Source organism: Schistocerca americana, chromosome 4, assembly GCF_021461395.2.
Source record: "Schistocerca americana isolate TAMUIC-IGC-003095 chromosome 4, iqSchAmer2.1, whole genome shotgun sequence".
Taxonomy (NCBI): Eukaryota; Metazoa; Arthropoda; class Insecta; order Orthoptera; family Acrididae; genus Schistocerca; species Schistocerca americana.
The window spans coordinates 823311067-823328162 of NC_060122.1; the positions used below are offsets into that span (position 1 = coordinate 823311067).

At 45.1% G+C, this 17096-nt stretch overlaps 1 protein-coding gene across 1 annotated transcript in view; it reads left to right on the forward strand.

The window, feature by feature from the left end:
- Positions 1-17096, forward strand: part of LOC124613832 (titin homolog) — a 1109199-nt gene that overhangs the window by 885934 nt on the left and 206169 nt on the right. Inside the window, exons 28-29 of the mRNA XM_047142555.1 lie at positions 4932-5101; positions 16461-16676. Of these exons, the coding sequence (XP_046998511.1) occupies positions 4932-5101; positions 16461-16676 (386 nt within the window). The remainder of the gene's footprint in view (positions 1-4931; positions 5102-16460; positions 16677-17096) is intronic.

Sequence of the window (17096 nt, forward strand, 5' to 3'; positions counted from 1 at the left end):
TGGAACGGGTGTGTCATCATCGCCCTGTATTGGAGCATGGAGCCGCGACCCAACAGTGGATGCCGGCTGTCGTGGTGAAGTGGTAGCTGTCGTGAGGGCTGCTGCATAAGTCACAGGAAGCTGCGTCGGCTGCGATGGCGGGTCCGCTTCAACCGGCGGCAGTTGAGTGATTCGACGTTGCGTACATTCGGATCTGAGGTGTCCCTCCTTCCCACAACCAGAGCAGGTCTTCGGTTGCCCATCGTAGATGACGATGGCACGGCGGCCACCGATATTCAGATATGAAGGTACATGTCTTTTAAGTTCTATTCGGACCTGGCGGACGCCGTTCAGCACCGGATATGTCTGGAATTGCGTCCATTTTTCCGCAATATGATCATGGACCGTGCCGTAGGGGCGCAACGCTGTCACGACGTCCTCCGCCGATAGTTCGAAAGGAAGTTCGAAAATTCTGATCGTGCGAAGTCCCATGCCAGAATAATCGACGAGCACAGTCCGCACATTGCCATCAGCATGGCAGAAACGGAGGCCCTGTTTCGTGTCCCGAAGGATCCGTTCACATGTTGCGTCGTTGATGATCTTGACATATACGATACTACTCACAATGGACAAGTGAATGCCGATAATGTCGGTAGCCGGGATTTTAACTTCGTCCCGTAGAAATCGTTCGACTTCGAGTGCTTCGGGCCGTGCAAATTCGTTGCGGAACGTAAATTTGAGCGTCGATTTTCTGTATTGGTGCGCCATAGTGATCTATATGCTGAGTACGGCACGCGCGAAACGGCCGAGTACTATGTAAACAAACACGAGCGCTCGCTCCGCGGCAGGAACACAAACAGCGCGTCCTCACCGCAGCACAGCCGAAGGCCAACTGTGTCCACTCAGCTATCGGGGCGGACACTTTTTTATTGATTTCATTAAACTATTCTCCAATTCTGCTCGTCTTGATATCGAAGCGGGGTTCTGTATATGTTTCAGCTTATTTGTTAGAAGTCCCCTTGGCGTCCTCGAGTAGTGCGGTAAAAACACACTTGTGATTTGAAATGGAAATACATCAACCACCAATTACAATTGATTTGAACTGCGAATATTTTCGCATTTCCCTACTATTCGATGCTCCGCAAGTTCTCTGTGGGCAGTCACAGGCTACAGAACTCCTCTCGCCGTGTTTTCAGGAGAGCTGGCGCACACGTGCGTCTGTACGGTGGCACCGAAAGCCCAATTTACGGCCTTAATTTAGACGGCAAAAAGTACTCGGCGTTGCGCCTCGCCTCCGCGGCCATGTTTACGATCCGGAGGGAACCGACCGGCTGCCATTACGCCAGAAGCGTTTCGTAGTTACCTCCGACTTCAAATTACGGCGATTGCGTACACATTCACGCCTTGTTCAGCATTCATCAGCTCGTTCGGAAATGCGTGCAACAGGATTCTCGCTTAACGAGGTGACTTTTATGTGGAGTTTTATGAGCAGTTACCTCTTGTTAGTGCACGTTAAGAATGTCTGTTCCTGACCAAATTACAATCTTCCTTCGTGTATGCTGTACCCTTAAGTTCAAGGGATATGAGGAAGTAACATGATGGCCAGTATAGCTGCAAAGCCAGGAAAGATAGCATATAACGATATTTCAATGATCATGCTTTTACGGTTCAGTAGGAAGAAATCGCGGTTAAATTCGCAGGTGATGTGCTGGTATGCTGCGAAAGAAATCCCGTAGACGGAGCCGCCACCTCTGCCGGTGCTCCGGATATATTCGTCAGTCCACGTGGATAGTTGCATTGCTGGAAACAAGCCAATTTCGTGACAATGGGCACGTGACGTGGCTGTGCGATCTTGCACGGCCGAGCGAGCAATACATCGGTCCTGTCAGGGGCTAGTCGCGTGAGGCGAGGTCCTGCTCCGCATCGAGTACGGCCCCCTGATCTCATCCAAATGACACTCGCGGGATGGTCAGAAACGCGAGCAGCGGTATTCGCGGAACGGTGAACCGCACTCTCGCTAGATCCCAGTCTGTCGACCTCCTTCTAACACGAGGCACAAGAAATGGAAAAGAAAATTGAGGATGCGTCAGATGACGATCAGCTTGGCTTTAGGACAGGTAGAGGCACCAGAGCGGCAGTTCTGACGTTGCGGTTGATGAGGGAAGCAAGGCTAAAGAAAAGTCAAGACACGTTCATAGAATTTGTCAACCTGGAAAAACCGTCTAACACTGTAAAATGGGGCGAGATGTCCGCAATTCTGAGAGAAATAGCGGTAAGCTGTAGGGAGAGAAGGGTAATATACAATATGCACAAGACGCAAGAGGGAATAATAAGACTGCACGACCAAGAACGAAGTGGTCGTATTAAAAAGGGTGTAAGACACGGATAGAGTCCTTCGCGTGTACTATTCGATCTTACATCGAACTTCAATGATGGATTTTAAAGAATGGTTATGGAGTGGAATTAGAATTAATGACGTCACATTGGCGACAAATTTCACCTACGTGTTCCTTTTACTTCCCTCCACGTCTGAAATGGAAGTTAATTTATAATGACTGAATAATATGGAAACTTTTTGGCTAGAGAAGTAGCTTCCCCAATATTTTTTACATACTATCTCCCACACTTCCAGGTAGAAATTTTGTTACTATTTTGAATACTTAAGGCTATAAAACAAAAGACTAGAAGTTACAGTTCATTATCATACTCTGTCTGGCTCTGGTTTTCGAAGTTAGAACCTGGAATAAAATCTCTGCGATTCTGCAGAATTCCGGCGATCGTCGACTCTGAAAATTCTTAAAATACTCAGAGGAACAAACGTACGCCGTGGGGAAGCCGTCTTGGATGCTATAACGTATTCACTCTGTAGCATCGGAATCAGTGTCCAAGTTGTGTATCAATTTCGATAAAGTCCAGAATTTAATCTCTTAAAATAGGGCATAAACAACAGTGGTGCAGGCTCTGCTGATTTCCCAGGATACAAAATTACCTACGAGTTGCGACACACCAAATAATGTTCCGAGCCATAGACAAGGCACAACATAAAATAACCAAAGAATTTAACGTGTACACGTAATGTTCCGCATTATATCCAGAGAGCCTTTATATAACGAGTCAGAGATAATCTGCCTCTCGCAGTTGTAAGGACTCTTTGTTCCATATATATTGCTTGCTCGGCAATTCACAGATATCAATGCAACATTCTGAATATAAGAGAAAGGAAGTGATCCTGTGACATTTTACATTTATGTCTGCATCGGCTTTGTCTCTCACGGAGTCGTGAACAGAACCGCAACTCCCAAATTTTGAAATCACGCGGGTACATTATGTGTGGCTGAGGAATAATATTTCAGACACGCCACTGCTAAGAATTGTCACGATAAGAGTAAGTAAGTCATTCTGTGACATTTTACATTTATGTCAACCTCGACTTTGACGCTCACGCAGTTGTGAATAGAACCGCGACTCCCAAATATTTACCTCGGCCACACATAATAGACCCGCGTGATTTCAAAACTGGGAGTCGCGGCTCTATTCACAACTACGTGTGCGTAAAAGTCGAGGTTAACATACATGTAAAATATCACACAATCAGTTACTTTCTCTTATATTAAACGATCTTGCACTGCTGTCTGTACATCACCGAGCAAGTAATTTATATTGCACAAAGACTCCTTACAATTTCGAGAGACAGAGGGTGGCATAATGGACGTCATTGAAACCACACCTTCCTTCGAAGCAATGATTCCCACAGATTTTGCGGTCGAAAGCGACAGTTCGCAGCGCGATGATCAACGGTGCGACGCTTTTGACAACCTTTGACCCTGATGACACGCCACGGACGCTTCAATTCTTCCCTAAAGACTCTGTGGGCCAGCAACCCCAATGAAAGCGATTGCACCGTTTCGGATTGCAGTGTGACCGCAGTTTTTGCTATGGTTTACAGTGTGAAAAAACAGGTACCTTTCGATGAATTTTGAACACAATCCAAAGCAGCAAAGGATGTGCAGTGTTATGTGGCTTTATGCTTAATTACAGACTTACAGTTTCATCAGTTGATTTGTTTTCACCACGTAACGCCCGCGGTTTACGTCCTTCTTCGTTGCTGAGCGATGTATCACTTTTCGTTCTGACGCCGCAACTCTTCCTTTCCTATATCTTTACTACTTTTTGTCTATATAAATGATGAACTATTGGTTTTGCCGTTTAACACCTTTTTAATAACTATGGCAGTATTACAGGCATCGGGTCCCACCTAATGTGTCAGCCGCCTACACGTTTGCAAGAACCTTTCAAGACTCCATCGATCTGTTTACAAAGAGAAAGAAGAATATCTCTTTGTTTGACGTTGTCCGACAACGACCTAGGAAGCTCGACGCCCTCGCGGCCCAGGCTATTCCATGGCTCGCGGTAGTTTGCAGCATTCGTTTTATTCCTTGCCCACTTGCCGCTACGTCGAACTTTCGTGGTGATCGTTGGGCAACGTCTTCCACGTTATCTGCAACATAAATAAACTTTCTTCCCACAGTATTTCTGAAAACCCAAAAACAAACTTAAAGAACATAACAATAATAACTGTTCTTGCAATTTTTCGTACAAGTCTTGGTCGATTTAATGAGGGGTGGGACAGGCCTAAGCCTTGTGACACCACAAATGCTAACGCTTTTTCAGCCCTACTACTTTGCACACTCTTGTAGCGCAGTCATAAGGGGTGGGGGCGAGACATCCGCCAATGTTTCTAGCACTAGGATTGTTTTATATTCAGTGGCGTGTCTTACGACAACTGCGACAGCATATCTGTTAGAAAGTGTACACATTCGTGGCTGTTCAGAAGTCCCATCAAATAAAACATCCACTCGTCTTGCGATTCTTGACGGACGTGGATTTGAGTGTGTCGAGGTGATGCCCCCACCTCTGCCTGGTTGTGACCGCCTCGCTGTGTCGCGTTGCAGGCGCGCCGGCGCCGGCGACGGCGACGACCAGCCGATGGACGGCGACGTCGAGGAGGGGGAGGCGGGGGCGCGCCAGCAGCAGCCGCAGCCGGTGTTCGCAGAGCCGCTGCCGCCGACCTGCACCGCCGTCGAGGGCTCGCCGCTCGAGCTGCGCGTCCGCCTACACACAGGTATGCGCGCTGCCAGCAAGCTAGGCAACTGCTCGCCGACTAACGCAGTCCGCACCAGAGTACTTCGGAACCAGCCACTCACTCAAGTAAAACTGTTACACAAGCTTGACCGCATCTCTTTTGGCGTCTGACTGGTCCAACACCCACCAGGGGAAGACAAGTTAGATCCCATCTCCAATTCTTCATTCATTTTGAGACATCTGAAAATGACTCTGCAGCCGAGTGTGCGCTGATATGAAACTTCCAGGCGCATTCGAGAGACTCGAACTCGGGACCTTTGCCTTACGCGGGCAAGTGCTCTACCAACTCAGCTAACAAAGCACGACCTACGGCCCCTCCTCACAGCTCTACTTCCGCCAGTACCTCGTCTCCTACCTTCCAAACTTCACAGAAGCTCTCCTGCATACCTTGCAAGACTAGCACTTCTCAGTTGGTAGAACACTTACCCGCGGAAGGCAAAGGTCCCGAGTTCGAGTCTCGGTCCGGCACAGAGTTTTAATCAGCTATGAAGTTTCATATCACCGCACACTCTGCTGCAGAGTGAAAATTTCATTCTGGAAACATCCTCCAGGCTGTGGCTAAGCCAGGTCTCCGCAATATCCTTTCTTCCAGGAGTGCTAGTTCTGCAAGGTTCGCGGGAGAGCTCTGTGGAAGATACGAGACGAGGTACTGGCGGAATTAAAGCTGTGAGGACGGGTCGTGAGTCGTGCTTGGGTAGCTCAGTTGGTAGAGCACTTGCCCGCGAAAGGCAAAGGACCCGAGTTCGAGTCTCGGTTCGTCACAGAGTTTTAATCTGCCAGGAAGTTTCATATCAGCGTACACTCCGCTGCAGAGTGAAAATTTCATTCTGGAAACATCCTCCAGGCTGTGGCTAAACCATGTCTCCGCAATATCCTTTCTTCCAGGAGTGCTAGTTCTGCAAGGTTCGCAGGAGAGCTTCTGTGAAGTTTGGAAAGTAGGAGACGAGGTACTGGCGGAATTAAAGCTGTAAGGATGGGTCGTGAGTCGTGCTTGAGTAGCTTAGTTGGTAGAGCACTTGCCCGCGAAAGGCAAAGGTCCCGAGTTCGAGTCTCGGTCCGGTACAGAGTTTTAATCTGCCAGGAAGTTTCATATCAGCGCACACTCCCCTGCAGAGAGAAAATTTCATTCTAGAAACATCTCCCAGGCTGTGGCTAAGCCATGTCCCCGCAATATCCTTTCTTCCAGGAGTGCTAGTTCTCCAAGGTTCGCAGGAGAGCTTCTGTGAAGTTTGGAAGGTAGGAGACGAGGTAACTGGCGGAAGTAGAGCTGTGAGGACAGGGCGTGAGTCGCGCTTGAGTAACTCAGTTTGTGCAGAAAATGGTTCCCTGGTTCAAGTCTTACCGCACCAATTTTTTTCTCGTTCAGACTGGAATTTTTTTTAAAAAACAAACAAAAAAAGTCGTTAAGTGTTCACCCTTCAAAGAGAAGGCTGTGGTAGCTATCGGTTGAAATCTGGAGAGAAGATTTTTACTTCTTGTGTGACAAAGTTACTGTCACGTAGATCGATAACGAGTAAAGAAATCTTTAGTAAACTTCTCCCTTATAATTTCTCTTGCTACCTTGATTGAGTACCCTGTAGATCCAAAGTGATAAACTTAAGGGTTTACATATTTGTCACTGCTGCATTTTGTGCTTCTGTATTAAAAAAAAAAAAAAAAAAAAAACAATGGTAGACTATTTGGAAATTTTTTTAAAATAAAAAAACAGTTGGTACAAAGGCTTGACAAGAAATGGTAAGCCCCAAAGATGGGAACTTGGTCAGCGGTCGGCCGCCTAGAAGAATGCGGAATGCACCACCAACGATGGACTTTCAGACAAATTGAAATGTGGCGACTTATAGCTCTTTGAAATACTATAATAGTTCACAGTTAATTAATAAAGCAAACCTGACCAGCTCTGTAATCTCAGAAAAATGAGGCGGGAAAAAATGTTGGTAAAGCACTTGCCCGCATAGGGCAAAGGTCCGGAGTTCGAGTCTTGGTCTCGAACACAGTTTTAATCTGCTATAAAGTTTCAAGTTATATCCTGACTCCAATTCTGCATCCATTTTAAGACATCTGAAAACGAGACGGAGAGATAAAACTGCTCAAATTAGCGCCAAATACACGGCGAGGAAGAAAAAGTTGAAAACCTTACATAAAACCCCGAAACTAAACAGAACGACCTGTGTCGCAGCGCAGGGCAGGTGCGATACGTCACTACACTACTGACGCTTCCCTGTGCTCCTTCAGCCATAAAAAATGAAAGCTGTAAAAGGTACCTCACCTTCTATTAACCCAATATTGCAACGAGAAATAATAAACAGGGCAAAAAGTTCAAATTTCTCGAGTCTGTTCATCAGTGAAAACTTAAACTGAAAAAACCATGTAGTAGACCTCCTAGAACGTTAAGGTGTTGATACTTTTTCCGTTAGAATAATTGTCAACTTAGGGGATACACAGTCACTAACAAATTTTGCATATTTCCTTACGGGCTTATGTTCTGTGGTAATTCCTTAGGCAAAAGTATTCATTGCACGAACAAAAATGTTATTAATATTACATGTGCATACATGGGGAAATATTAACCACAGCCTCACATTGCATTTATTCACTTATTTAGCAATAGTCCTCCTAAATTTGAGAGTAACAGAAATATTTACAAGTGCAACGCTACAAAGAAAAAAATGTGCATTATCCTTTAATCGATCTAGTTTTAGCATACTAAGGGGTGAAATATGCAGCTATAAAAGTCTTTGACAACCCACCCATAGAAAGTAAATTTTTGACAGATAACAGAAGCGTGTTTAGATAATGATTAAACATGTTTATTCATAACAGATCGCCCTGTACCTTTGAGGAATTCGTGAGTAGAGATCGTTAGTCATTTATACACAAAAACCTGTAAAGACCAGTTTCTAGCCATATAAATATATTATTTCATCTTTTTTGTAAGTATGTATTTTAGGTTTGTTCATTTGACGCATTCTGTATCAAAACATTTATCATGAGTGTCACCTACGGAGCTCGCTACTAACGGCGAGAACAGCGTAGAACTTTACTGCAAACGGTCCAATTGGAGTTGGTATGGCATTGTAAATAAAAACTATCGTACAATCATTTTAACATTTTACGCATCCATATCAATGAAAAAGAAAAATATACAGAGTAATGGAAAAGAAAATCGAAGCTCTGTTAGATGAATATCAGTTTCGCTTTAGGATAGATAAACGCATAATAGTCAGTTTTGACGTCGTACTTGTTCATGCACCGAAGACTTAATAAAATTCAAGACATCTTCATAGTATTTGTCGACCCACAAAAAAACAACATAAACTGGTGCGACATGTTGGGAATACTAAGAAAAATTGGTATAAGCCACAGAGAACGAAGAGGAAACAATAATGGAAGACGAAGCGTTTAAATGAAAGGGCTGTAAGGTAAGGATGGAATGTTTCTGCGCTGCTGTTCAACTGTACGCTGGAAAAAGGGTTGAGGGGAACAAAAGTAAGGTTCAGGGGTAGAATTAAAATTCTGGGTGAAAGGAAATCACCGATAGTAGTCGCTACTGACATTGCTATCACCGGTGAGAGTGAGGCATCTGTCAAAAGGAGTGAACACTTTAATGAGCACAGACAGTAGATTGCGAATAAAACAAAGAAGAACGAAAGTAATGAGGAGGAGCGGAAATCAGAATAGCGACAAAATTAACATCAAAATCTGGGACCACGTCTTGGGCGAAGTGAAGACTTCTGTCTACCTTGGAAGCGAAACAACGCATTACGGGCGAAGCAAGAACGACGTAAAAAGCAGATTAGCGAAGGAAAACATCTCATTTCCTGCAAAAAGAAGCATTTCATATTGAATTCTGGGGTAATTCGTGTTTCAGAAACAAGCATTCAATGTACAAAGGCATGCCATAAGAATAATATGTAGTGCTTACTCTAGATTGTCTTGTACACAAATTTGTAAGAAGCCACTTGTTTTAACTGTGGAATCACAATGCAGATTTTATTTCGTGGCGCGTGTTTTAAATAATCCATTAGAATTCATCACGAATAATGTAATCCATAATTAAAACACTACATGAAAAAATAGCTTCATTACTGTTCATTAAAACTGAAATCATTTCAGTAAAGGGTGAATAATGCTTTTACAGAATTCTGTCATGACATATCCATCGGTTTTAAATGCTTGTCACACACCAAAGGGAAATTTGAAACTAAGCTGAAAATGTTCCTTTTAGAAACTTGCCGCGTCTTTACAGTACAGTGTTACTTTGTTACTTGTGTTACTAAATTAAATATTGTTTTCTGTTACGTGAACTAATCTTTAAATGCTGCGTCCATATGGCAATAATAATTAAACTGTTATTCTCTAATGTGACTCGCACCACGTCATCAGGATACGCCTTGCCAAGAGACCCATGCGGCAAGTAACTACCTAGTCAACTCTTCATTGCTTCCAGCTTCTGTTACGACAACTGCTGCACATATATAGCTTTACAAAGACTCACACTATTTCAGACTTATATATGCACTGAAGAGCCAAAGGAACTGGTACACCTGCCTAATATCGTGTAGGGCCCCTGCGAGCAACCAGAAGTGCCGCAACACGACGTGGCATGGACTCGACTAATGCCTGCAGTAGGGCTGGAGGGAGCTGACACCATGAATCCTGCAGGGCTGTCCATAAATCCGTTAAGAGCAGAAGGGGGTGGAGATCTCTTCTGCACAGCACGTTGCAAGGCATCCTAGATATGCTCAATAATGTTCATGTCTGGGGAGTTTGGTGGCCACGGAAGTATTTAAATTCAGAAGAGTGTTCCTGGAGCCACTCTGTAGCAATTTTGGACATGTGGGGGTGTCGCATTGTCCTGCTGGAATTGCCCACGTCGGTCAGAACGCACAAAGGACATTGATTCTAACGTTTTTCGGACGACAAGAGACAGTGTGATATTGAGTTGCAAGGCCCACACGCCTCTCAGATCAGTTGTGTGTAGCCGATCCTCTTCTCTGGGTAATCAGCTACGTCGATCTCCCAAAAGCTTCTTCTCCGAAGACTACAGCTGGTTAAAGGAATTTACTAAACTACTTCTGTATTCTTGAAATAATTTGGGTACTCGTAGAATACTTTTCAGTTGAATCACTTTATATTTTCAACTTCCACAAACAACAACTTCTGCAAGCTAACTTTGTCCTTAAACATTAGACTCCTTTACACATATTCAAACATCAATGGTTTGATAACCAAATAATTTGTGGACATCATACATGTGTCTTGCTTCGTTCATAGCCAAGACATGAAGTAAGTCAAAAGTCTCTATACAATCCGTGCTTCATCTGTCTCTTTAACAATCCTCATGGCACCACAAACCACGGAATCTTACACACACATTCCTTGGCCTTTCGAAACAGATTCCAAGGCGCTGCCGCTAACTATTTGCCGGTACCGCTCGTATGACGCAGCTCCTGTCTTCTCGTGCCAAACGTCAATCCTGCACACACAGAGACACGTGTTGCGCAGTAAATAGGCTCTCTGACACTCGTCTTTAAAACATCGCGTGTTCGAGGCGGCAGAAGGTCGAGTGGTTCCAGAATTTACGTGGAAATTCTCGAATCACTACAGAATGAATGCAGGTGATCAGACAGGATGCTTGCGTCTGTGTCAGCTGTCAGAATCGTATCTAGACGTATCAGGGCTCCCATATCACTCCAACTGCACACGCCTCACAGCATTCCAGAGGGTCCACCAGCTTGAACAGTCCCCTGCTGACATGCAGCGTCCATGGATCTATCTGAGCCAGACACTTATTTTATATAGGCGTTGCTGACCGCAGCACCGTATTCTGCCTGTTTACATAGCTCTGTATTTGAATACGCATACCTATACCAGTTTGTTTGGCGCTTCAGTGTATATATATATATATGTAGCTTTACAAACACGCATACTACTTCAGGCTACTATATCTTCTAAATGAGGAGAAATAGAAACTTGGCAAAAATTCTTACTTACGTATCCAAACTAAAAGCTTACCTCGGCGCCAGTTATAAATCACTAGTTGATGTAGTTCGCGGTTCAGGTCTCTCCTGTGCAGCTAGCTCGTTAGTTGATTGCGAGACGCGCGTCGAGTCGAAAGCGCAATAACACAGGAACAAACGGCACTTTCCGCTTCAACGGGAGCACTTCAGTTACAACTTGGCTGCATGATCTTCATCGAGAATACAGCGCTACAGCTCAAAGCATTCCAGGATGGCATCGGCAGTTTGACAACGCTGTTCGTTTACGTAAGGAGAAATCCACAGGTCGCCCCAGAATATTGATCAAGTACGGTGCATTCAACAGACTTCCGCATGTAGTCCACAAAAATTTACGCGAAGTGCCAGGCGAGAGTTAGCCATACTCACGCGTCTGTGTGGCGTGCTTTACGGTGGCATTTCGTGATTTAAAGCTTGCTGCATTCAAGTGCTACCATCCTTTCATGATGGTGGTAAAGTAAAACGTATACAGTTCTGTGAATTCATTCAGGACGTGGAGATGGTAGATAACAGTTTCCTTCGACCTTTAGTGTCCACTCAAGTGCTATGCTCCATTTAAATGGAAAAGTGAACCCCTACAACGTTTACGGTATATTAATAATTTTTACTTATGGACCGTCTGACAGCAACTGAATAAAACACAATTTTAGTGCCATACGCGTTTCGCCTTTATTTTCTGCAAGGCATCATCAGTGGCAGGTTGCGTGGACAATAGGTCACTGATGAAAATGTTTGCTAGTGTTCCTGATATTGGGGATCCCATGGGCAGTCCATCAGTTTGTAGATAATATTCTTTCTCAAACTGAAAGTAGTTTTGTTCAGTTGTCACTCTGAGCAATCTGTTATTTCTTTTATTGCATCTGTGGTGAGGTTGCTGTGGGATGAGAGATTTTGTTCTATGATTTCTATTGTTTCTGTGATAGGGATGGAGGTATACATATTTTCTATATCGAATGAAATCAGTGATGCTGTGTGTGGTACCTGTATGTTCTGTATGTTTTCTATTATGTTTCCTGTGTTTATCACTGTTCTGTTGTATGGCACTAAAATTGTGTTTTATTCAGTTGCTGTCAGACGGTCCATGAGTAAAAATTATTAATATACCGTAATATTACACGCAACTGAGGAAGACAGGACTATAAAAGTTGAAAATGTCAATACAGCTATGTCAAGCATTCCCTGTCAACGTGTACAACAGGTTCAAGAAAATACATCTGAGACTCCATACGACGATACAGCATATAAAATTCAACAAAACATGCAAAAAGAACGATTTAATTCCAAGTTACATTAATGTAAAGGTTAAAAACAGTTCTACAGTGGCACAAAAGTCGAAATCATTTGCAGAACGATATTGGTTACTACATGAAATTAAGATGCTCTATTCGAAAAAACAGCACCTAAACACATCACAAAAACCAAGGAATACATAAACACCAACGCCATACAAAAACTGAAGTCAGATCCAACTACACGATTCCAGGCAAATGTGAAACGAACACTGAAAAACATTGAACAAACACTCACAGACAAACAGAAATACTACTTAACACAGAAAAACCCAGAAGCACCGACACTCCGCAGTCAACTGAAAGTACATAAAGACGGAATGCCAATGGGAGCTGTTATCAGCTTCAAGAAAGCCCCAACATACCACATAGCCAAACACCTCCAAAAGTTAGTTACAAAACACTATAAAACATCAGAACAGTGATAAACACAGGAAACCTAATAGAAAACATACAGAACATACAGGTACCACACACAGCATCACTGATTTCATTCGATATAGAAAATATGTATACCTCCATCCCTATCACAGAAGCAATAGAAATCATAGAACAAAATCTCTCATCCCACAGCAACCTCACCACAGATGCAATAAAAGAAATAACAGATATGCTCAGAGTGACAACTGAACAAAACTACTTTCAGTTTGAGAAAGAATATTATCTACAAACTGATGGACTGCCCATGGGATCCCCAATATCAGGAACACTAGCAAACATTTTCATCAGTGACGTCAAGCATTCCCTGTCAACGTGTAAAAATTATTAATATACCGTAATATTACACGCAACTGAGGACGACAGGACTATAAAAGATGAAGAGGTCAACACAGCTATGTCAAGCATTCCCTGTCAACGTGTAAAAATTATTAATATACCGTAATATTACACGCAACTGAGGACGACAGGACTATAAAAGATGAAGAGGTCAACACAGCTATGTCAAGCATTCCCTGTCAACGTGTAAAAATTATTAATATACCGTAATATTACACGCAACTGAGGAAGACAGGACTATAAAAGATGAAGAGGTCAACACAGCTATGTCAAGCATTCCCTGTCAACGTGTAAAAATTATTAATATACCGTAATATTACACGCAACTGAGGAAGACAGGACTATAAAAAGTTGAAGATGTCCCTACAAGGTTTGAACACGCGCATAGCGAAGTCGCGCACGTCAGAGACTCGCAAAAGCTTCACGTGTTATTCACCGTTCCCCGAGAAACAAATTTGCGGCCCGGAAAGGTGCTTACGGCAATCACGTGCTCGAAACGTTAACAATAGCCTAAAATTTCATTTTCGAAGAGGACAAACCACGCCCGCACTCGCACTTGCGTGTAAGAGCTTTTCTCGACGGAGAGCTGACAGAACGATGGATCAGTCATAATGAAGTTTACGGTTCTCGTGATGCACCATTGGCGTCGAAATTAGCCTGGTCTCAAGGTGCTTCCCAGTTCGTGACGGCTGTGAAAGACTCGAACTGTGTGCTTCCCCTTCCGACAGTTTTGGGTGAATAGCGACGTCAGACAACAACAGCAGCGAATGCAAAAGTAAGGGACGGGACTGAATATCGTCTGGGTGTTTGGTCCAGGGCACCTTCAGCATTTGTGAAACGTAAATAATAACTTTGATCGTAAACGTAATTATAAAAAGCAGTGCAAGGTGGTATGTGCTTCCGTGCTACCCGCTTGTAAAACGTTTAGTTCTTTTGAAAATAACTAAGTAGTCCCAAGCGTAAGTTAAAATTCGCCCCAAGTTTCTATCTTAATTAGTGTAGAAGATATGGCTGATTGGATTCGGATGGATGTTTTGGAAACACCCTGCGTCGCAAATTGTACCGCGTTCGTCACGTCTGGCGGTGATTTACTCCTCGTGAGACCATTTGCCTCGACTGCTGAGCCTGATTCGTCAGTAATTCCGACTCCGTCTGCAGAAGTGTGACGGTGAGTGGCTTGTGTGGTAGAAGTTAATCGAGGTGTCAAATGATCTTCATTCCAGTCTTTGATCACAATATCAATTCTTTTAACGATGACCGGTTTCAGTCAGTAATCACCGTCCTCAGATCTTTTCTATACGATGTCGTAAAGTGATAAGACCGTAATGGCATCATCAAAGCATATAAATCTACTCCGCACATCATCGTCTCATAGATCTAAAATAAGGTGTAGAATAGGCCACATCGTCCACACGTATGGCCTATTCTCCACCTTATTTTAGATCCATGTGACGATGCTGTGCGGAGTAGATTTATAGACTACTGGCCATTAAAAAGGAGAAATGCAGATGATAAACTGGTATTCATTGGACAAATATATTATACTAGAACTGACATGTGATTACATTTTACGCAATTTGAGTGCATACATCCTGAGAAATCAGTACCCAGAACAACCACCTCTGACCGTAATAACGGCCTTAATACGCCTGGGCAGTCAAAAAGAGCTCGGATGGCGTGTACAGGTACAGCTAGCTGCCCATGCAGCTTCAACACGATACCACAGTTCATCAAGAGTAGCGACTGGCGTATTGTGACGAGCCAGTTGGTCGGTCACCATTGACCAGACGTTTTCAATTGGTGAGAGATTTGGAGAATGTGCTGGCCAGGGCAGCAGTCGAGCATTTTCTGTATCCAGAAAGGCCCGTACAGGACCTGCAACATGCGGTCTGCGTTATCCTCCTGAAATGTAGGGTTTCGCAGGGATCGAATGAAGGGTAGAGCTACGGGTCGTAACACATCTAAATGTAACGTCCACTGTTGAAAGTGCCGTCAATGCGAACAAGAGGTGACAGCGACGTGTAAGCAGGGGTACCCCATGGCATCACGCCAGGTGATACACCAGTACGGCGATGACGAATACACGCTTCCAATGTGCGTTCACCGCGATGTCGCCAAACATGGATGCCACGATCATGATGCTGTAAACAGAACCTGGATTCATCCGAAAAAATGACGTTTTGCCATTCGTGGACCCAGGTTCGTCGTCGAGTCCACCATCACAGGCGCTCCTGTCTGTGATGCAACGTCAAGGGTAACCGCAGCCACGGTCTCCGAGCTGATAGTCCATGCTGCTGCAAACGTCGTCGAACTGTTCGTGCAGATGGTTGTTGTCTTGCAAATATCCCCATCTGTGGACTCAGGGATCGAGACGTGACTGCACGATCCGTTACAGACATGCGCATAAGATGCCTGTCATCTCGACTGCTAGTGATACGAGGCCGTTAGGATCCAGCACCGCGTTCCGTATTACCCTCCTGAACCCAGCGATTCCATATTCTGCTAACAGTCATTGGATCTCGAGCAACGCGAGCAGCAATGTCGCGATGCGATAAACCGCAATCGCGATAGGCTACAATCCGACCTTTATCAAAGTCGGAAACGTGATGGTACGCATTTCTCCTCCTTACACGAGGCATCACCACAACGTTTCACCGGGCAACGCCGGTCAACTGCTGTTTATGTATGAGAAATCGGTTGGAAACTTTCCTCGTGCGAGCACGTTGTAGGTGTCGCCACCGGCACGAAGCTTGTGTGAATGGTGTGAAAAGCTAATCATTTGCGTATCACAGCATCTTCTTGCTGTCGGTTAAATTCTCGCGTCTGTAGCACGTCATCTTAGTGGTGTAGCAGTTTTAATGGCCAGTAGTGTATATCTCATGACTTCAGGACAAGGTGTAGAAAAGATCTGAGGATGGTCATTACTGACTGAAACCGGTCTTCGTCAAAAGAATTGATATTGTGATCAAAGACTGGAATGAAGAACATTTGACATATACGACACTATGTCGCAGCTGGTGAAACCAAAGTGTGTGGCCGGCCGGAGTGGCCGTGCGGTTCTAGGCGCTTCAGTCTGGAACCGCACTGCTGCTACGGCAGCAGGTTCGAATCCTGGTTCGGGCATGGATGTGTGTGATGTCCTTAGGTTAGTTAGGTTTAAGTAGTTCTAAGTTCTAGGGGACTGATGATCTCAGCAGTTAAGTCCCATAGTGCTCGGAGCCATTTGAAGCAAGGTGTGGTGGCGCGTGTGCCGCAGAGGGCGAGCAGCTGTCGGTGACGTGGTCCCGCGAGGGCGTGCCGCTGCCCGACTGCCGCGACTTCCGGTACGGCCGCGGGCCGGCGGGCCGGCGCTCGCTGCTGCTGTGGGACGTCTTCCCGGAGGACGCCGGGCTGTTCCGCTGCGAGGCGCGCGGCCAGGGCGGCCGCGTGCTCGCCGTCTCCTGCACCAGGCTCTGCGTCCTCACAGACTGCGGTGAGTGCGCGCGCTGCCTGCCGGCAGCAGCCAAGCACTGCCTGCCCAAGACTGTCCGGACACGTACGAGTGGATATCAGTACCGACTGTGACCGCCCTTCTCCTTTACGACGGCTTCAACTCTGCCGGAGGCCCTTCCACTGAGGTCTATCTGAGCCTGCGGAAGATCGGCAGCCTGTTCTTCCTCAACAGCCAAAACCTGGCCACGTTACACACTGCGGGCAAGAGTGAAGTCATTGTTCTAACTCATCCGTCCGCAGCTCGTGGTCGTGCGGTAGCGTTCTTGCTTCCCGCGCCCGGGTTCCCGGGTTCGATTCCCGGCGGGGTCAGGGATTTTCTCTGCCTCGTGATGACTGGGTGTTGTGTGCTGTCCTTAATTTAGTTAGGTTTAAGTGGTTCTAAGTTCTAGGGGACTGATGA